General features: G+C 43.5%; 1 protein-coding gene across 1 annotated transcript in view; it reads right to left on the reverse strand.

The window, feature by feature from the left end:
• The window catches only part of LOC144501413 (cytochrome P450 2J6-like), a 43,776-nt gene extending 16,636 nt beyond the window's left edge, over positions 1-27,140 (reverse strand). Inside the window, exons 1-5 of the mRNA XM_078225140.1 lie at positions 25,916-27,140; positions 16,468-16,636; positions 12,780-12,932; positions 6,066-6,226; positions 575-748 (exon numbers count right to left, since the gene is read on the reverse strand). Of these exons, the coding sequence (XP_078081266.1) occupies positions 575-748; positions 6,066-6,226; positions 12,780-12,932; positions 16,468-16,636; positions 25,916-26,125 (867 nt within the window). The 5' untranslated portion in view covers positions 26,126-27,140. The remainder of the gene's footprint in view (positions 1-574; positions 749-6,065; positions 6,227-12,779; positions 12,933-16,467; positions 16,637-25,915) is intronic.
• Positions 27,141-27,362: the final 222 nt, after the last annotated feature.

The raw sequence follows: 27,362 nt of genomic DNA on the forward strand, positions 1-27,362 counted from the left end.
TGGGTATTGGGTAATGAGAAAGGAATAATTGGCAATCTTGTTGTGTGAGATCCCTTGGGGATGAGTGACCATAATATGATAAGAATTCTTCATCAGGATGGAGAGTGACATAGTTGATCCTGAGTTAAAAGCAAAATACTGCCGATTCTGGAATCTGAAACAAAAACGGAAAATGCTGGAAAATCTCAGCAGGCTCTGATGAAGGGTCATCTAAACTCGAAACATTGGCTCATGAACAGACTGGGAATAGAGGGATACAAACGGATGGTCTAGTTAGGAACACATGATCGGTGCAGGACTTTGTCAAAGCTTTGACTTTGACAAAGGGTCTTCTGGACTTGAAACATCAGCTCTTTTCTCTCCTTACAGATGCTGCCAGACCTGCTGAGATTTTCCAGCATTTTCTCTTTTAGTTTCAGATTCCAGCATCCGCAGTAATTTGCTTTTAAATCAAATATAAAAACTCTTGACCTTGATATGCTCCAATTAATTTCCTTTTCTCTGCTCAGAATACAACATCTCTTAATAGAAAGTGAATTTGAAACATATTCCCCCATACTAGAATAGTATGTACCTTCTCCTCCTCTGCGAAAAAAGCATCAATGAAGTCTCTGGGTTCATTTGGATCCCAGCATTTTTTATGCTCTGTGACTATCTCCTGCACAAAATTAACGATTTTCTTTTGATTTTCAAATATCTTATTGTGTGGACCCGGGAAGTGACGAATAAAGGGGAACGCATTCAACACCTGCAAAAGAAAAAGTAAGATTTGAAATTAAATCCATTCTTTTACAAAACATTTATGATATTGTTGAAAATAGCAAACATAGAAATTCATCCTATTATATTTACCACAAAAGCAACACCACACCAAGAGGAATTATTTGCCCCAGATCCAAACTAATATCTTAGCAAATCATATTTGTCATGACAACAGGATACAGTGACTGATTAAGATTTACCTATAACTTCACCAACTAACCAAAAACATCAAATCGTTTGAAGAGGACTTGTTTTTTTTTTAAAAGCACAAGAAAAGTCACTGACCAAAGATGGCTACCACCAGTTACCTGATGTCTGGTATTTTAAATTGATCACTTTTCTGGGAAGTTCCTCTATGGATTGCACTGCAGACCTGCCCTGACATGATGCATGGAACTAGTGTCCATCAAGATCCACTTCAAAACAGGAACTCTTGAAAGAAATGGATGAAAAATGCAAAGTTCTGGAATTGAAGCAATGTAATTCTTGAAGATAATGGATACTGCTCACCAGTCAGATACACAAAACCCCTTGGGAAGGACAGAATAACTCCGTCTCCTGTTAGTTTCTTCTATCTTGAAATTTGTCAAAGGGTTTAGAAATAGATCAAAAATGTGATTACTACAACAATGACTGCAAGACATTAATCAAATTCCATCATGGAATATACAGACAGGAATCATAAAAAGTGGTTTTGCTAAACCAGAAGTGGAGAGCAGGTCACCAAAGTCACCTGGAAAAAACTGCTGAAAGTGGCAGTGAATAATCTCTTTCTCTCTCTGAAGTTAATCTTATCTCCAGCAAAGTGCAGTTACCTGAACTGCATTTCAACTCCACTATTTTAAAGCAATAAGCTAAGAAAGTTCAACAATCTATGCCTTAAGGACATGCAAAGGGCTTAATCAGACATTTTTTAACTGTTATTTGGACTCTAACTTTTCTGACTTCTGAAACCTGTATGTGTCACCATGTATTTTACTAGAGTAGGGAAAGTAAATTGTTCCTTCAAAAATAATCCAAAATTTCAAAAGGTTTTTTTGTGTTTATAATACCAAATGGAAAGAAAATGTCCAGATTTAATGCCAGTGCCATTCTAGAAGAGAGGGGAGTTACTATTGAGGATTTAAAAGGTATATCTCGAAGAGTTGAAGGCACTTGTAACTAGAGTTTTGCCCAAAAGCCTGAAAATCGGAACTTTTAAAAGGAGTGGTCAAACAGCTAGAGGTGAAAACTGAGGGCACTGAAATGGATCAGTTAGTGGAATTAAGATGGAAGTGGTAGTAATTGGAACTGGAATTGCAGTAACGGAGAGAAGAGAGAATTTCATGAAAGGGAAAGGAGGGTGGTGCAGGAAAGGGAATGGGGAGAAGAGGGATAATTCCAGAGAAAAGGAAAGGGAATTTTAATTTTTAAGAAATCCAGTTGAGGAAGGGAGATTGCACTGAGTCCCTTGAAGATGCCCATATCTCAAACTTAAGGGCTGAGACATTAAAATTTTCCCATTTAAGCCCTAAGTTTGACGAAGCATGAGTGAACGCTTTCTTTATCTCTTTCAAATGGTTAGCACAGCAGCTAAAGTGGCCAGCCCAACGCTGTAATATCAGGGGTAAGACTCTTAGCAGTGTAGAGGATCAGAAGGACCTTGGGGTCCGGGTCCATAGGACTCTTAAATCGGCCTCGCAGGTGGAGGAGGTGGTTAAGAAGGCATATGGTGTGCTGGCCTTCATCAATCGAGGGATTGAGTTTAGGAGTCGGGGGATAATGATGCAGCTTTGTCAGACCTTGTCAGACCCTACCTGGAGTACTGTGCCCAGTTCTGGTCGCCTCGTTACAGAAAGGATGTGGAAGCCATAGAAAGGGTGCAGAGGAGATTTACAAGCATGTTGCCTGGATTGGGTGGCATGCCTTATGAGGATAGGTTGAGGGAGCTCGATCTTTTCTCCTTGGAGAGATGAAGGATGAGAGGTGACCTGATAGAGGTTTACAAGATGTTGAGAGGTATAGATCGGGTGGATTTTTCCCAGGGCTGAAATGTTTGCTATGAGAGGACACAGGTTTAAGGTGCTGGGGAGTAGGTACAGAGGAGATGTCAGGGGTAAGTTTTTCACTCAGAGGGTGGTGGGTGAGTAGAATCGGCTGCCGTCAGTGGTGGTGGAGGCAAACTCAATAGGGTCTTTTAAGAGACTTCTGGATGAGTACACGGGACTTAATAGGATTGAGGGTTATAGGTAAGTCTATTTATAAGCCTAGGTAGGTAGGGACAAGACCGGCGCAACTTGTGGGCCAAAGGGCCTGTTTGTGCTGTAGTTTTTCTATGTTCCATGTTCTACTGGCCCCTGCTGTTGCAAAGTAGGTTTTCAAGAAAGCTCTTAAGGTCGTCTGAGGAAACTGCCACAAGCAATGAGGCAGAAAAAGGGCAATTTTACGTGTTTACTTTTAAGTGCAAAACAGTTATTGCCAGAAATTCCTTACCCTCAGAAAATACCCTGATCAGATGTATCTGGAATTTGAAAGATTTAGGCGGCTTGCTTTTGACCAATGGGTACAGGCACTTAAAATGGAGTTACCTGCAAAAGCCTTCATGAAACAATTCTTCTCGAGGAATTCAAAAACTCCATACCTTTTCTAATGAGAAGGTATGTAAGGGACCAGAGAGTAATGGGCCAGGCAGGAGGCAACCTTGGCTGATGATTATCAGCTGAACTACAAACACTCATCATAAAGGATGTGGTTGTGACTCTTAAATGGTCTAGCAAGCCCTATTCCTGTAACCCCATGTATTTACCCTGCTAGTCCCCCTGACACTAAAGGCAATTTAGCATGGCCAATCCACCTAACCCGCACATCTTTGGACTGTGGGAGGAAACCGCAGCTCCCAGAGGAAACCTAAGTAGACATGGGGAGATCATGCAAACTCCACACAGTCATCTGAGGCCAGAACATGAACCTGGATCCCTGGCACTGTGGGGCAGCAGAGCTAACCACTGTGCTGCCCAGGTCAGACTTGGAAGAGTATTGTAGGGAAGGGAAAGTTCATAGAGCAGTTAGCAAGGTAGGCATGGTGATTGCACAGTGGTATTGTCATTGGACTAGTGATCCCAAGAGCCAGGGGAATTCTCATGAGACCTGGGTTTGCATCCCACCATGGTTGATGGTGAAATTTGAATTTGATTAAGAATCTGAAATTGAAAATCAAATGATGACTATGAATCATTTTACAATTGTCTTAAAACTCATCTGGTTCACTTATGTTCTTATCTGGTCTGGCCTACAAGTGACCCCAGATCCACAGCAATGTGGCTGACTCTTAACTGTCCTCTGAAATGGCCTAGCGAGCCACCAGTTCAAGGGCAATTAGGGATGGTCAATAAATGCTGGCCCAGCCAACGATGCCCAGATCCCATGAATAAATTAAAACCAGGGTAAATGTTTTAGGGTGGCATGGTAGTACAGTGGTTAGCACTGCTGCTTCACAGCGCCAGGAACCCGGGTTCAATTCCTGGCTTGGGTCACTGTCTGTGTGGAGTTTGCACATTTTCCCCGTGTCTGTGTGGGTTTCCTCCGGGTGATTCAGTTTCCTCCCACATTCTAAAAGATGTGCTGGTTAGGTGCATTGAGCCGAACAGGCACCAGAGCGTGGCGACTAGGGGAATTTCACAGTAACTTCATTGCAGTGTTAATGTAAGCCTTACTTGTGACGAATAAATAAACTTTATCTACTTTATCTAAAATGGAGACCTTGCCATATCAGCAATCCATGTTGGTCAATGAGCAGGAGTGCAATGGATGAAGGAGATTTGAGTTTGCTCTTTTAATGAAAAATAAACCAATTAACAAATGACCAGGTATGACGACAGCTCCACAAAGGGGTACTCTAACAAAAAGAAAACAAAGGAAACTTAGCTAAAAAAATTAATAATGCCCTATTTATACAAAAAAAATAACAAAAATCAAAAAATGAGAAGGGCTGATAACACTTTCTGTGGAACTGAAACTAAATCAAAAATATGACCAATTAAACCAGTCACAATTTCTGGGGTTGGTGACGCGCCCCAGCTCCTGTCATGCCCACTAGTCATGAAAGGCCTTAAGCAGACTGGCAGACACCGAGTGCTCCTTCTCCATAGCTGTATGACCCCTGCTGCTTGGACCTTGCCAAGGGGCAGGCTTACAAGGAGATCTTCTTCCATCCCTATACCCCCCTCCCCCCACTCCAAGCCTGGATTATTCTCAAAGATTATACTAAAAAAAAACAAATAAGTGTGAGGGGGTGACAGCCCCTAGTGGGACACGAACAAAAAATCAAAGCTGTCAAAGGAAACTTACAAAATCAAATATAAATGTGATGATGCATTCCAGCCCCCCCAGACAGACAGTCTGCCCCGGGACTGAATAATGTGACCATGAACAGGTCTAGACAGTGAGGGGGAAAAGCTGGTGGGGCACTATAATAAAAATCAAAATGTCATAGAAAACTATAATCAAACTATGATATAATTCCCAGGGTGATGATGCACCTGATTCCCGGTGGTGCTCATGAGTCTTGGAAGGCCTCCATCATAGAGGTTGTCCTCTATAATATGTGCTCAAAGTACTTAATTAAACAATGTCTTTGATCTGTGTGCCCTAACAATGTGATTAGCATCCCATTTAACAGTCTGCCCTGCTGGTAGAAAAGGACATCGCCAGGGATGGTGGCGATAAAGTCTGAAAGTACAACTGTGCACTTGCCAATTGCTGCAGCTGAGGCTTGATGAGGCTTCCTTCGAAGCATTCAGTTGCTTCAACTGTTCTCCTGATATCCTCGCCAATGTTCCTAATTGACCCTCATCTACATTATGTTTAGTTCCAATTGAACCACCAATGATACCCAGGGCTGAAATGCTGATTGATGTGTGGTGGAACCAGCAAAACACGTCGGCAATTCTCACCCAGGAAAATCCATGTTATACTGTCTGCTCACATATGAAGAGTGGTCACTTTGCTGAGGTAATGAAAAATGAACAGGGTCTGTGGCGAAAGTAAAAAGTCTGAGAGAGGAGATAGGTTTGAAGAATTGGTGCAAACCCGTGTGAAAATAAAGTCCGGAGAGAGGACAGGAAACGCACTTGCATGCAATTCTGTAGAGTTTGGCAAGATTACTCATCACCTTTGCTCCAAGTCACGACAATGCTTCATCAAACCTTTCTCTCACACCACTGATGAATGCAACCGAACCTTGTCTTTGTATCATTTGTGGGTGACACTGGTGTGCGAACCTTATAAAACCCACACATTCTACTTATCCAGTGAATCTGTCTTACCTGACCCCAAAATGCACCTTCCAATTCAAAACTTTCTTCAAGCATGTGTAATAAGTCAAGGAATCTTTCATCTCTATATTCAAAACGTTCTCCAAAGACAATTGAACAGATAATATTCGAAGTCGCACAGGTTATAAGGAACTGTGGATTGAAAGGATGTCCTGTATAAAAAGCAATAAACTATAATAGCTTTCCAAGAAATGATTCTGGTATTAATCCACATTTTGAAAGTCTTACATGAACAGAGGAAGGAACAATGGCACCAAGAGCTGAGAGACAATATGGGGCGGCACAGTGGTTAGCACTACTGCCTCATAGCTCCAGGGACCTGGGTTCGATTCCCGGCTTAGGCTACTGTCTGTGTGGAGTCTGCACGTTCTCCCCGTGTCTGCGTGGAATTCCTCTGGGTGCTCCGGTTTCCTCCCACAGTCCAAAGATGTGCAGGTTAGGTGCATTGGCTGTGATAAATTGCCCCTTAGTGTCCTGGGATGCGTAGGTTAGATGGATTGGTGGGGTAAATATGTGGGGTTATGCGGATAAGACCTAGGTGGGATTGTTGTCGGTGCAGACTCAATGGGTTGATTGGCCTCCTTCGGCACTGTAGGGATTCTATGATTTTAGTGAGGGAGTTAGTAGTTGAGTGAAGGTTGGGTGCTCATTTCACATTTAAATCCCTCCGTTTTGATCTATCCAGGATTCATTCTCAACCTTTCAGGGGAACCCAGGATTTGGTTTCAGTTTATTCCAGGTCACTGATTAACAGAGCAAATAGGATTCTTAGCCGTGGAAGCTCGACTTTGTAAGCTTTGTTTAAGAAGGGTAGCAAGAATAGTCCAGGTAATTACAGGCCGGTGAACCTTGCATCAATGGTAGGGAAATTATTGAGAAGATTCTTCGAGATAGGATTTATTCCCACTTGGAAATAAGTGGATGTATTAGTGAGAGGCAACATAGTTTTGTGAAGGGGAGGTCGTGTCTCATGAACTTGATCGAGTTTTTCAAGGAAGTGACGAAGATGATTGATGAGGATAGGGCAGTGGATGTTGTCTACATGGACTTCAGTAAGGCATTTGACAAGGTCCGTCATGGCAGGCTGGTGCAGAAGGTGAAGTCACATGGGATCAGAGGTGAGCTGGCAAGGTGGACACAAAACTGGCTCGGTCAAAGAAGACAGAGGGTAGCAGTGGAAGGGTGCATTTCTGAATGGAGGGCTGTGACAAGTGGCGTTCCTCAGGGATCAGTGCTGGGATCTTTGCTGTTTGTAATATATATAAATGATTTGGAGAAAAGTGTAACTGGTTTGATTAGTAAGTTTGCCGGCAACACAAAGGTTGGTGGATTTGCGGATAGTGATGAGGACCATCAGAGGATACAGCAGGATATAGATCAGTTGGAGACTTGGGCGGAGAGATGGCAGATGGAGTTTAATCCAGACAAATGTGAGGTAATGCATTTTGGAAGGTCTAATATCGAAAGGAAATATACAGTAAATGGCAGAACCCTAAAGAGTATTGATAGGCAAAGGGATCTGGGTGTAGAGGTACACAGGTCACTGAAAGTGGCAATGCAGGTGGAGAAGATAGTCAAGAAGGCATACAGCATGCCTGCCTTCATCGGCCGGGGCATTGAGTTTAAAAATTGGCAAGTCATGTTGCAGCTTTATAGAACCTTAGTTAGGCCGCACTTGGAATATAGTGTTCAATTCTGGTCGCCAGACTACCAGGAGGCTTTGGAGAGGGTACAGAAAAGATATACTAGGATGTTACCTGGCATGGAGGGCATTAGTTATGAGGAGAGGTTGGAGGAACTTGGTTGTTCTCACTGGAAGACGGAGGTTGAGGGCTGACCTGAAAGAAGTCTACAAGATTATGAGAGACATGGATAGAGTGGACAATCAGAAGCTTTTTCCCAGGGTGGAAGAGTCAATTACTAGGGTGTACAGGTTTAAGGGGCAAGATTTAAAGGAGATGTACGAGGCAGATTTTTTACACAGAGAGTAGTGGGTGTCTGGAACTCGTTGCCGGAGGAGGTAGTGGAAGCGGATACGGTAGTGACTTTTAAGGGGCGTCTTGACAAATACATGAATAGGATGGGAATAGAGGGATATGGTCCCCGGAAGGGTAGGGGGTTTTAGTTAAGTCGGGCAGCATGGTTGGTGCAGGCTTGGAGGGCCGAAGGGCCTGTTCCTGTGCTGTAATTTTCTTTGTTCTTTGTACTTTTCAAATACAGTCCGGGCTGGCTTTATCCACCATCCATGCATGATAGCTTACACAAAACTCTGCTATCCATATCCTATTGTACACCAAGTGCCATTCACCCCTCATCCCTGTGTTCGTTGGCCTATGTTGGACCTGTAATAGCTTTGAAAGTGACTCGTGGCTTTATGTGACAAAGGCTTTATAACCAACAATATTTATATATGTACAAACCAGAATCTGACAGAACTGCAATATACACCTACTCTCTTCTCCTCCCTGGCTCCAACTGAGGTTCCTCCCGACTGAGGACATGCACCCTTGCACCCAATTGGCTTGGTTTGACAAAGGGTCATCTGGACTCAAAACGTCAGCTCTTTTCTCTCCTTACAGATGCTGCCAGACCTGCTGAGATTTTCCAGCATTTTCTCTTTTGGTTTCAGTATAACCTCCTTGCTCTTGTACTCTATGCCCCTCTTAATAAAGCCCAGAATACTTAATGCTTTGTTAACTACTCTCTGTGCTTGTCCAGCCACCTTCAATGATTAATGCACATATGCACCCAGATCCCTCTGCTCCTGCATCCCCTTATTTTATGTGGTCTGTCCATGTTCTTCCTACCAAAATACATCACCTCACACTTCTCTGCATTGAACATCACCTGCGCCTATCTACCCACCACACCAACTTGTCTATGTTATTTTGAAGTCCGACTGAACTCCCAATTTACGATGCTTCCAGGTTTTGTGTTACCTGCAAACTTTGAAAAATTTCCCTGTACATCTAGGTCCGTATCATTAATATATTTCAGGAAAAGTAAGGGTCCCAATACCGACCCCTGGAGAACTCCAGTACAAACATCCATTGACCATTTTTCTCTGCATCCTATTATTCAGCCAATTTTGTATCCATGTTGCTACTGTCCCTTTATTCCATGAGCTATAACTTTACTCACAAGTCTGTTGTGTGGCGTTGTATCAAATGTCTCCTTTGAAAGTCCATGTACATCGCACCAACAACATTACCCTCATTAACCCTTTCCATTACCTCTTCAAAAAACTCCAGCAAGTTAGTTAAACACTACTTCCCCTTTTAGAAATCCAAGCTGGTTCTTCCTAATCAACCCACATTTTTCCATTTGACTACTAATTTTATCCTGAATAACTGTGTCTAGAAGTTTCCTCATCACTGAAGTTAAACTGACTGGTCTGTAATGGCTGGGCTTATTCTTGTACCCTTTTTTGAACAAGTATGCAATGTTTGCAATTCTCCAGCCCTCTGGCACCTTACCTGAGACTAGAGAAGACTGAAAGATTATGGCTAGCCCCCCTGCAATTTCCACTCCTTCAACATCCTTGGATGCATCTCATCTGGTCCTGGAACCATGTCAGCTTTAAGTACTGACAGTCTACTCAACACTTCCTTTATGCTGGCTACCAGTCTTTTCTCATAATTCCTCTTTGTTTCTCTAATGTGCTTTTCACCTCTCTGAACGTTCTGCATTCCTCTTGGTTCTCAATTGTATTTTCTATCTGACACCTGTCATAAGCATACTTTTTCTTCTTTATCCTCATTTCTATCTCCTTTTACTTCAGGGAGCTCTGGATTTATTTGAGGGAATATACCTCGACTGTGTCTGGACCATTTGTGTTTTGAATGTAGCCCATTGTTGAGCTACAGTTTTTACTGCCAATCTTTCATTCCAATCTATTTAGCCTAGCTCCATTCTTGTTCCATTGAAGTCACATCTCCCCAGTTAATTGTTCTCATTATGGATTATCCATTCTACTTTTCTATCATCATCCTAAAGTTTAGGATATAATGATGACTGCCTCCTGGATGTTCCTGAATGAGAATTGATCTACTTGGTTCACCTCATTTTCAAGAACCTGCTTCTGCTCTGCATCCTTTCTTGTTGGACTGGACACATACTGTTGTAAAAAAATTTCCAGAACACAATCTAGGAACTTCTGCCCCTCTCCGCTCTTTACACTATCACTGTCCTAGTCTTCATTAAGGTAATTAAAGTCCTCCTTTTTAATTACACTGTAATGTCTCTGCAGATTTGTTCCTGTATATCCTTCTCGCTAGTTGGTGATCTATAGACTATATCGAGAAATGTAATTGCACCCTTTTTTGCTTCTTAGTTCTGGCCAAATTTATTCTGCCCTTGAACCCTCTGGGATATCTTTCTCTAGCACTGCAATGCTCTCCCTAATCAATATCGCCGGCCCTCCTCCATTACTTCATGCCCAATCCTTTCTAAACATCTTATACCCAGGAATAATTAACACCTAATCCTGCCCTTCCTTGAGCCTGGTCTCTGTTATCACCACAACATAATATTTCCACATGTCGTTCTGTGTCTGTAACTCAATCTTATTCACTATACTTCATGCATTAACATACATGCAGTAACCCTGATTTAGACTTTACGATTTCCTCTCTTCTCTGACTCCACCTATTAACTTACTATTCCCTATCCTAGTGCAATCTGTCTCTCCCAGTATTTTGTGCACACAGGTATTCCTATCTAATGTTCTCTCCTGATTCCCATACCCCTGCCGAATGAGTTTAAAGCCCTTCCAGCAACACTAGCAAAATGTCCAGCGAGGAACTCAGTCCCAGCTCTGTTCAGGTGCAACCTGGCCGGCTTGTACAAGTGCCATTTTCTCGACAGGCAATTCCATTATCCCAGAAATCTACAGTCCTCTCTCCTGCACCATCTTCCCAGCCATACATTCATCCAGTTTATCCACCTATTTCTGTAATCACTTGCACATGGCAGTGAGAGTAATCCAAAGATTATCACATTTGTGGTCCTGCTTGCTAATTTTCGACCCAGCTCCCTAAACTCTGATTGCAGGACAACATCCCTCTTTCTACCTAAGTCATTGGTACCAATGTGGACCATAAACTCTGGCTGTTCCCCTTCCCCCAGAAGAATGTCCTGCAGCCGCTCAGTGACATCCTTGACCCTGGCACCAGGAAGGCAGCATCCCATTCTTGAGTCTAATCCACGACCATAGATCTGTTCCCCTAACTAATGTTTCTTTTACTATCAAGATTGTTCTTCCCTTCTTCCTCCCCTCCTGTACAGTCAAGAAACTCATAGTGCCACAAACTTGGATCTGACTGCATTCCTCTGAGGAACCAACACTTTCAACAGCTTCCAAAATGGAAAACTGGTTTCTGAGCGTGACCCCAAGAGACTCATGTACTCTCTGCCTAGTTCTCTTGGACTGCCTGGTGGTCACCCATTCCCTTTCTGACTCCAAGCCTTTAAGCTGTGGTGTGACCACCTCTCTGAACATTCACTCCACGTAGCTCTCAGTCTCATGGATGCACCACAGTGCCTCCAGCCACTGCTCAAGCTCTGAAACCTGAAGCTCAAATGTCTGCAGTTGGCAGTACTTTCTGCACTAATATTTATCTAGGATGCTGGTAATGTTCATAATTTCCCACCTACTACTGGTCATCCATTCCACTCAACTGAGCTGCCTTGCCCAATTTTACTTCCCTCAGGTTGACTTTATTCAACTTTGGATTACTTATAGTACTTTATTATATTGGCCCGGACTTTTCTTTATTCCTGGTGCCTCTCAGTTAAATGCAACTATAGCTACCTGTATAAAAATGTGACTTTTCTAATTTACAGCAATTTAAAGACCCCAAACAGCAGTTTACCAACCAAATATTTTTTCCTGTGATGACTTTGTTTTTTTCCATTCTCCTTTCAAGTTCTGAGACAGAGAATTCCAAAGGTTCACAACCCTTTCAGTGAAGTAATTTCTCTTCTTTTCATTTCTAAATGGTGGACTCCTTATTTTGAGTCTACATCATTTGTTCTAGGGAGGTTTGAGATCCTAGTTTCAGTCTTAACCAAATCACTTTCAAAGTAAATATAAAATTCTATCATTTTATGATCACACTTCCCTAGAGCCTTCTTTACTACAAAGTTATTAACACTGGCTCATTGCTGTTAATTGTTCTTTGTTGTTCCCTTGATATGCTGATCTCGAAAACTGCCTTGTGTGAACTCAGCCTCTCTACTACCACTGGAGATTGGATTTGCTCAGTCAGTATAAAGGTTAAAACCTCCTGGCTGCTAGCTGGTCGCTAGACATGTAAGACTGCACCTTGATGGAAAATAGAAAACTTTCCAGATGCGCTAGTGGGTTGCCGGCAACTCCTTTTCAAACCTTCCAATTTGAAAGGACAGGTCAGTCACAGGCTCCAAGGTCTCTTGGGGCTGTTTTTTCTCTGTCAGATAATAGGGGAAGAGTTGGAAAATTACACTGGAACTGATCTGAATTGAAATGATCCCGTTTCAAACAGTTGAATGTTTAATTGAATAGTTCAATGAAATGCCCATCAATTGCAAAGGGGGGAAAAGCCCACAGTTTCCCTCCTGTCAAATTTGTTCAAAAACTGGTGCACAGAGGGTGCATTGAAGAGTAAACTCAGCTTAACGGGTCTGAAAATTAGACAAGATGGGATAACTTTGGAAACTGCTCACCTTTTTCATTCTCAAATTCTTTGTTTAAAAATTCAGCCTCTTCCGCAATTCGCATCTCCAGAGATTTCTTCCCGACTCCAAAGTTTCTTAGTGTCAAAAGTGAAAACTTCCTCTGCTCTCTCCACCAGTCACCATATCTTGCAAAGATAATACCTACACGGATACAGATACAGAGGGACAAATTCAACAAGGCCTCTTTTCAGGTGCAAGGATAATGATGCGCAAATGAGGCTGCTCCTGTAGTCCCGTTCAGACAGGTAGAAGGTGAATTTTGTACTGCCTGCTCATTTAAATGATTGCCACATGTGGAATGTGCTGCTGACAGACTCAACAGGGTGCCAGCAGCGTGCTTGGCTAGCAAGGCTCATAATTTGCCTAGACCTCTTAAAGGCAAGCTCTGCCCTCTCAAAAGGTAGGCACACTCACTCTACTGCTGCTGCATTCTACCTGTGAAAGACCTGGATAGAAGAAAAAACATAGCAAGTGGGGAAACAGGCAAGAGAGAGTGCATCAAGGTTTTTGGGTGCAGTGCCAGAAGCATTAGAGGTAGAGATAGAAAAGAGGAAACATGCCATGATTCCATGGGGAAGGTCAGAAAACCCTAAAGGTTCATCTTGAGAAAGAATTGGGAGCAGGCAGCCAGGGAAGTCACTACAAGCCTGGCCTCCAGTACCTTGTGCCAGAATATGTTTAATGCTTTCACTAACTGTTCAAGGTCAGTATGTACATCCTACCTCACATGATCTCCTCCGCATTCTGGACACACTCACTGGCATCAGCTCCCCTGGATGCATTGGCTCAGATTCTGTCAGGCCAATGAGAGTCTTACCCACCAGTTGGCAAATCAGCAGAGAGGGTGGGCGCCATGGGGGCACAGTGGTTAGCACTGCTGCCTCACAGCACCAGGGACCTGGGTTCGCTTCCCGAGTTGGGTCACTGTGCGGAGTTTGCACGTTCTCCCCGTGTCTGCGTGGATTTCCTCCCACTGTCCAAAAGACGTGCTGGTTAGGTGCATTGGCCATGCTAAATTCTCCCTCAGTGTACCTGAACAAGCACTGGAGTGTGGTGACTAGGGGATTTTCACAATAATTTCATTGCAGTGTTAATGTAAGCCTGCTTGTGACTAATGAATAAAATAGTTAATTAATAAGGTCTGTCAACTCAGTGGGAAGGCCAATTCTCCCAGAGGTACATTAAGTGTCCACCTTGGGGCCTTCTCTGAGCTGAAGGAGCCTGGCTGTGGAAGTCCCACCACAAAACCCCTGACCCAGCACTGAATTGCTGTGGGTTCATTGTTAAGGGGTGTCAATTGGCTCATTGGCATTCTGCCACTGACGGCTAGCATCCCATCCCACCCACAAATATCCCATCCTCAACTGTGGAGGAGCCCAGCACATCAATTCAGAAGATAAGGCATTTTGAGCCAGAAGTGCCAAGTGGATGTTCTATCTCGGCCTCCTCCGGAAGCCCCCAGCATTCCAGATGTCAGTCTTCAGCCAATTTGACTTACTCCACATGATATCAAGAAACAGCTGAAGGTACTGGATATTGTAAAGGCAATGGGCCCTGACAACATTCCGGTAATAATACTGAAGGCTTGTGTTCCAGAACTAACTATGCCCCGAGCCAAGCTGTTCCAGCACAGCCACAACACGGGCATCTACCCAGCAATGTGGAAAATTATCCAGGTATGTCCTATACACGAGAAGCAGGACAAATCCAACCTGCCAATTACCGCCCCATCAGTCTATCCTCGATCATTTGCAAACTGATGGAAATTGTCATCAGCAGTGCTAAGAAGCAGCATTTACTCAGTATTAAACTGCTCACTGATGCTCAATCTGGGTTGTGCCAGGGCCACTCAACTCCTGATCTCATTGCAGCTTTGGTCCAAACATTGACAAAAGGGCTGAATTCAAGAGCAGAGATGAAAATGACTGCCTTTTACAGCAAGGAAACATTTGACTGATTGTGAGATCAAGCAATCCTAGCAAAACTGGGAACAGGGGAAAAACGCTCCAGTGGTTGGATTTATACCTAGCACAAAGGAAAATGGTTGTGGCTGTTGAAGGCCAAGCATCTCAGTCCCAGGACATCACAACAGGAGTTCCTCAGGTCCTAGACCCAACCATCTTCAGCTGCTTCATCAAAGGCCTTCTCTCCATCATAAAGACAGAAACGGGATGTGTGCAATTGAGTGCACAATGTTCAGCACCTTTCACAATATCCCAGATACTGTAGCAGTCTGTGTCTACACATAGCTAGACCTGGACATTATTCAGGCTTGGGCTAAAAGTGGCAAGAAACATTCGTAAGTGCTGGGCAATGACAGTCTCCAACAAGAGAGGATCGAACAATCTCCTCTTGACGTTCAATGGCATTACCATCACTGAATCTGCCACTATTAACATCCTGGGAGCTACCATTGACTAGAAATTGAACTGGACTAGCCATATAAATACTGTGATAAGAGCAGATCAGAGGCTAGGAATTCTACAAAGAGTAACTCATCTCCTGACTCCTCAAAGCCTGACCACCATCTACAGGCACAAGTTAGGAGTATGATGGAATACTCTCCACTTGCCTGGATTAATGAAACTTCGAAAGCACTCAAGAAGCTCGACACAATCCAGGATAAAGCAGCCGACTTGACTGGCACCCCACCGACCATGATATTCATGCTTTCCACCACTGACGAACAATGGTAGCAGTATTTACCATCCACGAGATGCACTGCAGGCACTTACCAAGGCTCCTTCGACAGCACCCTCCAAACCTAGGATCTCTACCATCTAGAAGGACAAGAGCAGCAGATGCACAGGAACGCCACCACCTAGAAGTTCCTCGCCAAGCCACTCACCATCCTGACTTTGAAATATATTGCAGTTCTGTCACTGTCGCTGGATCAAAATCCTGGAACTCCCTCCCTAACAGCACTGTGGTGTACCTACACCACATGGACTGCAGGGTTCAAAAAGGCCGTTCACCACCACCTTCTCATGGGCAGTTAGGGATTGGCAATAAATGCTGACCTAGCCAGCGATACTCACATCCCATGCTTTCTGACATAATCAGGATTTTCTGCCACTGTTGAGAGATATGCCGACTGTCCTTTCTCACCATTAAGTGGGCTCAGCCACCATGTTTCCTATTGCACTGAACTGTATTAAATACAGCTGGCTGAGGATCATTCCTCTCCCTCCACAGAATCCCCTGCAGACCCAGAAGACAATGGGGGTGTTTAATGGGGGCGGCACAGTGGTTAGCACTGCTGCATCACAGCACCAGGGACCCGGGTTCCATTCCAGCCTCGGGTCACTGTCTGTATGGAGTTTGCAAGTTCTCCCCATGTCTGCGTGGGTTTCCTCCGGGTGCACCCATTTCCTCCCACAAATGTGTGGGTTAGGTTGATTGGCCATGCTAACTTGACCCTAGTGTCAGGGGGATTAGCAGGGGAAATATGTGGAGTTACAGGAATAGGACCTGGGTGGGATTGTGGTTGGTACAGACTCAATGGGCCGAATGGCCTCCTTCTGCACAGTAGGGATTCTATGATTCTATTCTAATCAATAGAAACAACTCAAATCAGTTTGAAGCAATGAAAATAGCAGTTCAAACCAAATAATAATAGCCACCCAGCCCCCCACCAATTTCCTGAGCTTATCTCTGAAGTCAGGTATCCAGTTACCTTCTCCTATGTTCTTCCACAAATCTTCATATACTGTTAATTGTGGCCGGTCAGCAAAATCCTTGGCTTTCTTCACCAGTGCTTCTTTTAGAGTTTCATAACCATTCAGGATCACTGTGTTTGTCCATCCAAACTGTAAACTGACCACATTGCCGTATTTCCTTCTCAGCTTAAAAAAGTAAAAATAAAATTAACTGGGGGAAAACACAGGCCTATTATTGTAGTTTTGACATTGATCAGAGTTTGTATCAAAGGCATCATTTTACTGTTAATTTATACATTGGAATAGATCTTCTGGTTGCTCAAGGTAACAGGCCTGTCCCATTGGTGTAGTTTTGCTGTTAACACTGTCAGTACCAGCCATGCCATAGTTACTTGCTCTCCCTCCTCTTTGTCACAAGATTTCAGGTTCAACTCTGACTATAGCACTTCAGCGCTCATGAGAAACTTATGCCGACTCTCCAATGCTGTACTGAGCTAGAGGAGCGACAGTTTCCAATGAGACTTTAGGCTGAAGCCACACTATTTGCTTAGGTGGATATAAAAGATGTCATGGCACTATGAAGTATCCCTGATGTCCAGCCAATATTTATTCCTCAATCAACATTACAAAAAATCAGTGAGGCCTTCTGGGCTCAGCACTGAGTGCAACAATTTCACATCATAAACTCTGACCCACACCTTGCCCTACCATTTTGATTCCCTGTCTTTGCATGTTTCAATCTTTTGCTTATGTTTGTTTTCAGACAGCAGCACACTTGTTTGAGACGCATCTTTTGTTTACTCTCTTGACAGATCCCCATTGTCTTTGGCCCTGGAGGACTAACTCTACTGTCATTCAATTTCTCCTGTCCAGGAGGAATTTCCAATCTCCGGTGATATGGGGGTGCAGTTTATGTAGTTTCATTCCAAACGTCGTCAGATATTTTGCTGGATGGAGATCTATAACTAGTGGTGTTCCACAAGGATCAGTACTGGGACCTCTGCTGTTTGTAATATATATAAATGACTTGGAAGAAAACGTAGCTGGTCTGATTAGCAAGTTTGCAGATGATGCTAAGATTGCTGGATAGTGATGAAGATTGTCAGGATCTAGATAGGCTGGAAAATTGGGCAGAGAAATGGCAGATGGAATTTAATTCGGACAAATGCGAGATGATGCATTTTGGTAGATCCAATTTAGGTGGGAGCTATAAAATAAATGGCAGAACCATCAGGAGCAGAGACACGGAGAGATCTGGGTGTGCAGGTCCACAGATCCTTAAAAGTAACAGCACAGGTGGAAAAGGTGGTGAAGAAAGCATATGATATGCTTGCCTTCATCGGACGGGACATCGAGTATAAAAGTTGGCAAATTTTGTTACAGATATATAAAACGTTGGTTAGGCCACATTTGGAATACTGTGTCCAATTCTGTTCACCACGCTACCAGAAGGATGTGGAGGCTTTGGAGAGAGTACAGAAAAGATTTACCAGGATGTTGCCTGGTATGGAGGGTATTAGCTATGAGGACAGGTTGAATAAACTGGGCTTGTTCTCTCTGGAAGGATGGAGGCTGAGGGGCGACCTGATAGAAGTTAATAAAATTATGAGGGGTATAGATAGGGTGAACAGTTGGACGCTTTTTCCCAGGGCAGAAATGACAATTACAAGGGGGCACAAGTTCAAGGTAAGGGGGGAAAGGTTCAGTAGAGATGTGCGAGGGAAGTTTTTTTACACAGAATAGTGGGGGCCTGGAATGCACTACCAAGTGAGGTGGTTGAGGCAGATACGTTAGCGACATTTAAGACTTATCTGGATAGACATATGAACAGATAGGGAATAGGGGGATACAGGCGGTTGGTCTAGATAGGACAACGTGATCGGTGCAGGCTTGGAGGGCCAGCGGGCTTGTTTCTGTGCTGACTGTCCTTTTTTCTTTGTTCTTTTTTCTTCAGACACTTCAGGCTCGGTTAGGAACAAAAGGTATTTATTGAATAAGAGAAACCATTTACAGGGGTTTGCAACACTGCTGCCCCAGTCCTTGCATGCTTACTACATGGTTTCCACATGTATTCTGCCGAAGAGAAGCACTGATCTGAGATCCCCATCTACTTCGAGAAGATGACTATCATCCCTCTACCAAAGAAAAGCCAGGCAGCGTGCCTTAATGACTACTGCCCGGTGGCTCTGGGATCCATCATTATGAAGTGTTTCAAAAGGCTAGTCATACCACAAATTAATTCCAGCCTCCCAGAATGCCTGGATCCACTATTGTTCACCTATTGCCGCAGCAGGTCCACAGTAGACGCCATCTCCCTGGCCCTACACTCAACCTTGGAACATTTTAGTAACAAATACATTTATGTCAGACTCCTATTTATTGACTACAGCTCAGCCTTCAACACCATTACTCCTACAAAACTCATCTCCAAACTCCGTGGCCTAGGACTTGGCTCCTCCGTCTGTGACTGGATCCTGAACTTCCTAACACACAAAGCACAGTCAGAAAGGATAGGCAACAACAACACCTCCATGATTATCCTCAACACCAAGGCTGTGTCCTCAGCCTCTTACTATACTCCTTTGACTGTGTGGCCAAATTCCCCTCCAACTCGATTTTCAAGTTTGCTGATGACACCAACGTAGTGGGTCAGATCTCAAAACAATGATGAGACAGAGTATAACAAAGAGAGAATTTGGTGAACTGGTGCGATGACAATAATATCTCCCTTTTAATGTCAGTAAAATGAAGGAAATAGTCATCGACTTCAGGAGCATAGTAGAGGGCATGCCCCTGTCTACATCAACGGGGATGAAGTGGAAATGGTTGAGAACTTCAAGTTTCTAGATATCCAGATCATTAACAACACCTGGTCCCTTCACGCCGACGCTATAGTTAAGAAAACCAACGCCTCTACTTTCTCAGGCGGCTAAGGAACTTTGGCATGTCCATTACAACTCTCGCCAACTTTTACAGATGCACCATAGAAAGCATATTTTCTGGTTGCATGACAGCTTGGTATGGCTTCTGCTCTGTCCAAGACAGCAAGAAACCACAAAAGGTCGTGAATGTAGCCCAATCCATCATGCAAACCAGCCTCCCATCCACTGACTCTGTCTACAAGTCCCATGGCCTCAGAAAAGCAGCCACCATAATCAACAACCACACACACTCCGGATATTCTCTCTTCCACCTTCTTCCATCGGGAAAAAAATAAAAAACTTTGAGGTCACGTACCAACCAACTCAAGAACAGCTTCTTCCCTGCTGCCATCAGACTTTTGAATGGACCTACCTTATATTAAGTTGATCTTTCTCTACACCCTAGCTATGACTGTAACACTACATTCTGCACTTTTTCCTTTCCTTCTCTATGTATGGTATGCTTTATATAGTATACAAGAATCAATACTTTTCACCAAATACTAATACATGTGACAATAAGAAATCAAATCCAGTCAAGGACTCCGTTCTCTGGGGTAATCACTCCCTCTTGGCCCCCATTGGTCCCTCAAGCTAGGTGACTCTCTTCAGCTGTGCTGTCTTAAAGATACAAACAAAACTATCAGTACATTCACTCCCCTTTAATTTTTTTTATATGATCTTCAAACTACTGCAGTTTTTCAATCAGAACAACTTGCTATTGTGGAAAAGAATCACAATTATTCTTTAGTCCATTCTCTACTTTTGAAATTCATTCAGTTTCTCTGTTTCTGAGATTCCTCCAAGGTGAATCCATCATTTTCTTTGAACAACATTTGATAATGACCTCTCTCTTCTCGTGCTTTGCATGTTTTCAGACAGTTTCTCCTGAATTGCTAACTTATTCCAACAGTTGTGTTTTCTCTTTGGGTTTCTCCATTGCTAAGACCTCCTCAGTACCCTCAACAATAGACAGTTCCTGCCTCTCTGTAAAATGCCATTTTCTCAAGCTTATTTGTTTATTTCATACAGCCGGCAGTTTGATTATTCAATTAGATCTGTAAAGAATTCCCAATAATCGCTCTGGCAAATGATAGCTCTGTTCCAATTTCTGCTTCAATCGTATGGTGACCCTTGTAGTAGATGATACAGGGTGTCCTACATGAGTTCCATGGATCAAATCCTTGATATGTTTCACTCTGAGATGAGCAATTCTCGCACCCATCACAAAACTGATTAAATCCATGGGACTTCCTTGACACTTGAGTTCCACCTTTGTTGCTAAGTTCCGCTTGTGCAATTTCTCTCAACCCTGTTTACCTTTTATTCATGTCTTAATGCTCCAACTCCAGTTCCTTCACTGCTTGCTGGTGAGTGCTTTACTGTTTCATACTAGTCTTAATAGATTTCCAACCTACTTCCACCTTTTTCTTCCTTAGCTTTGATATAGCTGGCCACTTCTAATTTAGATTAGGGTCAGAAACATTTACCTTATTTTCTATTTGCTGTGGTTCTCTTCACTGTTACTACTCTGCTGTGGCTTGTCTTATTTTCTGACTGATTACAGCTTTATCATTTGTAGTTTATTGCGAAAACTTTCAAGGAATTTCTTAACAACTTAAAAGGATGGGGTGATGGAGTCTTGCTGCTTCAGCAAATTAATTAGCCATTTAGGGTTTTCAGTTGGCTTTTCTGGGTCCTCTTCGCGCCTCCTCCTCCAGGGTCTTCCACTGCTTCCTCCCACTCTTTGGGGTTCTCAGTGCTGCACCCACTCTTTGGGGTTTTCAGTGTTGCACCCACTCTTTGGGGTTTTCAGTGTTGCACCCACTCTGGGGTTTTCCAGTGCTCCACCTCTTCGGGGTCTTCCAGTGAACCCCTCTCCCCGGTTTTCAGTGTTCCCCCTGGCATCTTTTACTGCCTACTCTGAGTCTGGTGTTGCCTCTTTCTTGAGGGATTAATTTCCTCTACTGAAGTCTTGCGTTGCTTATGACCCCCTTTTGAAAGTTACCTTCTATCCGGGGTCTTCTCTGCTTTTTCTGTCCCTTGACCTTTGTTCATTCTTGTAGTTGTTGCATTAAATGTTGTACAACTTTAAATGCGTTGTTGCTTTAAGATGGTCAGCTACTACGGAGGGGAACCGGTAGATGTGGTGTTTTTGGATTTCCAAAAGGCATTCGATAAGGTGCCTCACAAAAGGTTGCTGCAGAAGATTGGGGCACACGGAGTTGGGGGCAGGGTGTAGATTGGGGATTGGCTATCCAACAGGAAGCAGAGAGTTGGAATAAATGGGTGCTTTTCTGGTTGGCAGATGGTGACTAGTGGCGTGCCGCAGGGATCGGTACTGGGGCCTCAACTGTTTACTATTTACATAGATGATCTGGAGGAGGGGACTGAGTGTAGGGTAACAAAGTTTGCTGACGACACGAAGATAAGTGGGAAAGTGAATTGCGTGGAGGAAGCAGAAGGTCTGCAGAGAGATTTGAATAGGTTGAGTGAGTGGGCGAGGATCTGGCAGATGGAGTATAACGTTGGCAAATGCGAGGTTATTCACTTTGGAAGAAATAATAGCAAATTGGATTATTATTTAAATGGAAAAAAATTACAACATGCTACTGTGCAAAGGGACCTGGGGGTCCTTGTGCATGAGACGCAAAAACTCAGTCTGCAAGTACAACAGGTGATCAAAAAGGCAAATGGGATGTTGGCATTTATCGCGAGGGAGGTAGAATATAAAAGCAGAGAAGCCTTGCTGCATTTGTACAAGGCATTGGTGAGGCCGCAGCTGGAATACTGTGTGCAGTTTTGGTCCCCTTACTTGCGAAAGGATATATTGGCCTTGGAGGGAGTGTATAAAAGGTTCACCAGGTTGATACCGGAGATGAGGGGTGTAAATTATGAGGAGAGATTGAGCAGATTAGGTTTGTACTCGTTGGAGTTTAGAAGGCTGAGGGGTGATCTTATAGAGGCATATAAGATAATTAAGGGGCTGGATAGGGTAGAAGTGGAGAGATTCTTTCCACTTAGAAAGGAAACCAGAACTAGAGGGCACAGCCTCAAAATAAAGGGGGGTCAGTTTAGGACAGAGTTGAGGAGGAACAACTTCTCTCAGAGGGTGGTGAATCTCCAGACTTGATTAGCTGTAAGTATTCGCATTCCAATCATTATTCATGTAAATTGAGTTTGTGTCTTTATATGCCCTGTTTGTGAACAGAATTCCCACTCACCTGAAGAAGGGGCTTAAGACTCCGAAAGCTTGTGTGGCTTTTGCTACCAAATAAACCTGTTGGACTTTAACCTGGTGTTGTTAAACTTCTTACTGTGTTTACCCCAGTCCAACGCCGGCATCTCCACATCACTCTGCTGTGATCAGGAGACCTGCAATCTCAGCATGGTGGCACAGTGGTTAGCACTGCTGCCTCACAGCGCCAGGGACCTGGGTTCAATTCCCAGCTTGGGTCACTGTCTGTGTGGAGTCTACACATTCTCCCCGTGTCTGTGTGGGTTTCCTCCGGGTGCTCCGGTTCCTCCCACAGTCCCAAAGACATGTTGGTTAGGTGCATTAGCCATGCTAAATTCTCCCTCAGTGTACCTGAACAGGCACCAGAGTGTGGCGACTAGGGGATTTTCACAGTAACTTCACTGCAGTATTAATGTAAGCCTACTTGTGACACTAATAAATAAACTTAAAAACTTATCTTGGACAAGTTCTACAGCTCCCTGAGACTTTTTCTCTTTTTAGCCTCTGAACTTATTTAACTGCAGTAGATCTTTATCTTCTATCCAAATTTCTTCTTTGCAAATCTGGACCACAGCTCTCCTCCAGCTGGGGCACATCGTTTTATTTCAAACACTCCTGTCCTTTCCTCTTGAGTTTCGCTTTAGCTCAGGTTTTACTTGTCTAGTTCCTGGAGGCTAACCTCTCTTCATTTTAGTTTTCTATATCTTTCCAAACCTCTTGACTTGCTGGCCATGCTGGGATTGTTACTTCATCTGCCCCTCAGGGTCTGGCTCTACCTTGACAACTCTCTAAGTCTATTCACCCCAAAACAGGCACTAAGGTGAGTATCCCTTCTTTCCAAACTTCAATTAAACTGGATACTCACCGGTCAGCAGTGCCACCAAAACTTAACCACCTTGTCACCAATATGTTATATAGTTGCAGGTCGTCAGTGCACTTTGGGCTCAGTTAGGAACAAAAGGTATTTATTGAGTAAGACAAACTATGTACAGGGGTTTGCAGCCCTACACTGCCCTGGAGCAGCAAGATACATTGGTGGAACCCCCGTCCCATAGGTCCCCAATCGAACTGCACGTGAATCACCTGGGAAGTTCAAACTTCCGCTAGGCAATTATCCTGGACCTGGAACCATCTGAAACTCTGATTTCGGTTGGAGACTTTGAATGTTTCCAAACTCCCTTCGCGGAATAGTCACCCAGGAGAAGTTAAAGCAACTTGTGCCCCACGGTCCACTGATTGTCCATCGGTACTGCAGGTGGTCCATGGGGGGGGGGGGGGGGGGGGGGGAGGGGGGGAATCAGGTAAGCATTATCTGCTTCCACTACAGGTAAACGTGCTGTGATGTGTGCAATATATTTGTGAGTGTGCATCATAATCTACTAGAAATAGCTGAGTGTTTAATACCTGTTGATGTATAAGTTTGACTCCCACCAGCCTTAGGCTATGTAAAAAAAAAGATTTAAAACAGCTTGAGTACATTGTGGTTTCAAAAGCTTTGAGTGACAATCTAGTTATCCACATAAAGGAAAAAGTTGGCAACAATTGCATTAGAGGAATTGAAACCACTTCTAACACCTTGGTAGCTATACAACTGGCCATGTTCTCACGTACTGCCCCCTCCGCAGCTCAGGATTACAGCTAGTGCTGCAAAAGGGGGCATGTCTTCACTTCCCCCTATCTGCTGCCTGATACTGGAGGCCTCAGAAACCCAGTGCCCAAGTGGAAGGGAGGACAATAAATGTGCAGCTTCATTCCAGTATGAGTTAAAGAGATTAGCCGGAAGTTGGGGGGTGGGGGGAATGCAACTCTGTCCTCAGACATTCTGGTCCTAACTCTTCTGTTATTCGATCCCTCCTGTCTTTCACTGAATCGCAGATCTTTGTTTTGTCCTTGACTCACCCACCTCCTGCTCAAAACCTATCACATCTTTCACTTTTCCCAGTTCTGATGAAAGGTCATAGACCTCAAAGGGTAAACTCGGTTTCTCTTGGTATAGATGGTGCCTGACCAGTCAATATTTCCAGCATTTTCTCTTTTTACCATGTCGCTGTTTGTAGGAGTGCACTGCACACAAAATGGCTGCTGTATTTCCGATATTGTAACAGGAACTACTCTTCAAAAGCACCTCATCGCTTGTAACCATGGTGGGACCTACATTGTTTGTGAAAGGCGTTGTTTGTGAAATACAGCCTTTTCGTTTTGCAACTTCAGTTTAATTTTAGAATAAGAATATATTAGACTCAAATGATATATTCAACTTGATAAAAAGAGTACAGAATCCCTGCAGTACAGAAGGAAGCCATTCTGCCCATTGGGTCTGCACCGACCACAATCCCACCCAGGCCTTATTCGCATAACCCCACATATTTACCTTACTAATCTGACATGAGGGTCAATTTGGCATGGCCAATCAACCTAACCTACACATCTTTGGACTGTGGGAGGAAACCAGAGCACCCAGAGGAAACCCACACAGACACAGGGCAAACGTGCAAACTCCACACAGACGGTGACCCGAGGCCGGAATTGAACTCGGGTCCCTGGCGCTGTGAGGCAGCAGTGCTAACCACTGTGCCACCGTGCCGCCCCACTGTGCTACTGTGCTGTGCCGTGCCGTGAGACAAGCAAGATAGAAATACAGGAAGACCGAAGAAAATCAACTCACAAAACAAACAAATAGAGGAAAAGAGAGATTGATCAAGAGTGATCTCTGGAATTTTTTTTATTCTTTCAGAGGATGTGGGCATCACAGGCTGAACCAGTATTTATTTTCCACAAGGGGTCATATAAGAGCCATTGGACATTGGTGAGCCAAATGAAGTTTTATGCCGATGATTTCACTAATCATTAGATTTTTAACTCCAGATTTGTATTTAATTCAGATTTCACTATTTGACATGGTGAGATTCAAACCCAGAGCCCCAGAGCATTACCCTGGGGGTCTGGAATATTAGTTCAGTGACAATATCAACATGCCACTGCCTTCTGTGGGACAACTTGTTCTCATTATTGAGGTCTTCACACGGTCTAAACCTGGAACAACACAAAACTCTGAACATAAAAGTTATACTCAATTCCATTAAAAGAAACAGGATTTGAAAAAACAATAAACAAGAACATAAATGGGTAAAGAAAAATTGGAGTCGAAAAGGGAAAGATGTTGGATACAATTCATAGAGCAGAAACAGGAAAAGATAAAATAACAGTGGGAAAGAGGTAGAGAGGGTTAAATGTTATCCGCAGAATGGGAGCCCTCATCTCCAGCCAGCCCCATTCACTCCCTGTTATCTCCTCATCTGAATTTACCTTTGCAAATGACAAGTGAGGGTTGCTCAAGTCGACCTGATGAATGTTCCCAATGAAAGGCAAACCCCAGGGCCCGGGAGGGTAGTTCTGACATTTCTTCCGTCTCTTCATGAAGTCAAGGGCCAGGGCAAACACAGTGAAGAACACGGCCAGCACAGTGAATCTGTCAAATACAGTGAACAGGAACCTGGGGAAAGCTGAGAGCTCCATGTTCACCAGAGAGACTTGTCCAGCCGCCAATAAGCTCCGCTCAGTCTGTTAGCTGAGTGCCAGCGAACTCTATTGTAGAGTTTACTAGGAGGGGCCATTCAATCTTATATAACATACAGCACCATGTGACTTTAGCTTGCCTAATCCAATATCTCATAAGCAACATTAACTTTTAAAGGTGAATTTCTAGAGTGCCAAAAAGTGGCTTGAATTCTGTGTTCCTGGGTTTAAACTCACACAGCCAGAGGGTGTCCGGATTAAACTCTAGATAGGCCAGAGATATTGTTTGTGACATTCACAGATGATGGACCTTTACTTGCTGTTGTAACAGAGGTGATTACAGACTCCAGGAGAATATGGAAATCTTGCCCAATGTTAACACTGCTTCTATCTCCACAGATGCTGCCTGACCTGCTGGCTATTTCCAACATCCACAGTACTTTGCTTTTGTCACAACCAACAAATTATGTTTTCATTATCACGTTGCCCATTCTGAGACTTTTTGTGTGCAAAAGCTGTTACTGTGTTCACTACATTATAATAAAGGCAACAGTTCAAATCTGACTGGCCGACAGCTACATCTGTCACAATAGCATTCTTATACAGCTTTAATTTAAACACCTTCAAAGTATTCCAGTTTAATGAGATAAACATGGACAGTAATTCAATTATTTCTTTATTTAACACTTCTAGTACCAATTCAAACATAAACAGTTGCAACTCATTAACTCTTTACTGAACTTTAACTCTAACTGAACATCAACTTTCAACTGAACTTTAACTCTTAAACTGCACTTTAACTTTAACTGAACATCAACTTTAACTCTTTAACTGAAAATAGATACTACCGAGTTTCGGAAAACCTTGGCCAAAAAATATCCTCGATGTAGAGTCTATCTTCTTTTCTGAAGTATCCTTCAGGGTACAAGGTCTTGTGGCGATGGTTGGTCTCTTCGAGTTAATGCTGCTAAACAAAGGACTCATGTTGTTTATCCACAATTCTCCACTTGCTTCTGGAAGATTCTCTGTCATCCAGTCAACTGTGTAACCAGAAACCGATCACATGGCTTGAACATCCAATGAAACTCTTTTCAACGACGCCATGATGCTCAGCTCATTTTACATGTCCCATACATAGTAGCCATATAAATCGCAGCCACACTGTGTCAGTTAATGTAAACAACTTCCTTTATCTGGCCAACACTGGAAGCTTCAGATCACAGCTCCCCGACCAGAG

Source organism: Mustelus asterias, chromosome 12 (assembly GCF_964213995.1).
Source record: "Mustelus asterias chromosome 12, sMusAst1.hap1.1, whole genome shotgun sequence".
Lineage (NCBI taxonomy): Eukaryota > Metazoa > Chordata > Chondrichthyes > Carcharhiniformes > Triakidae > Mustelus > Mustelus asterias.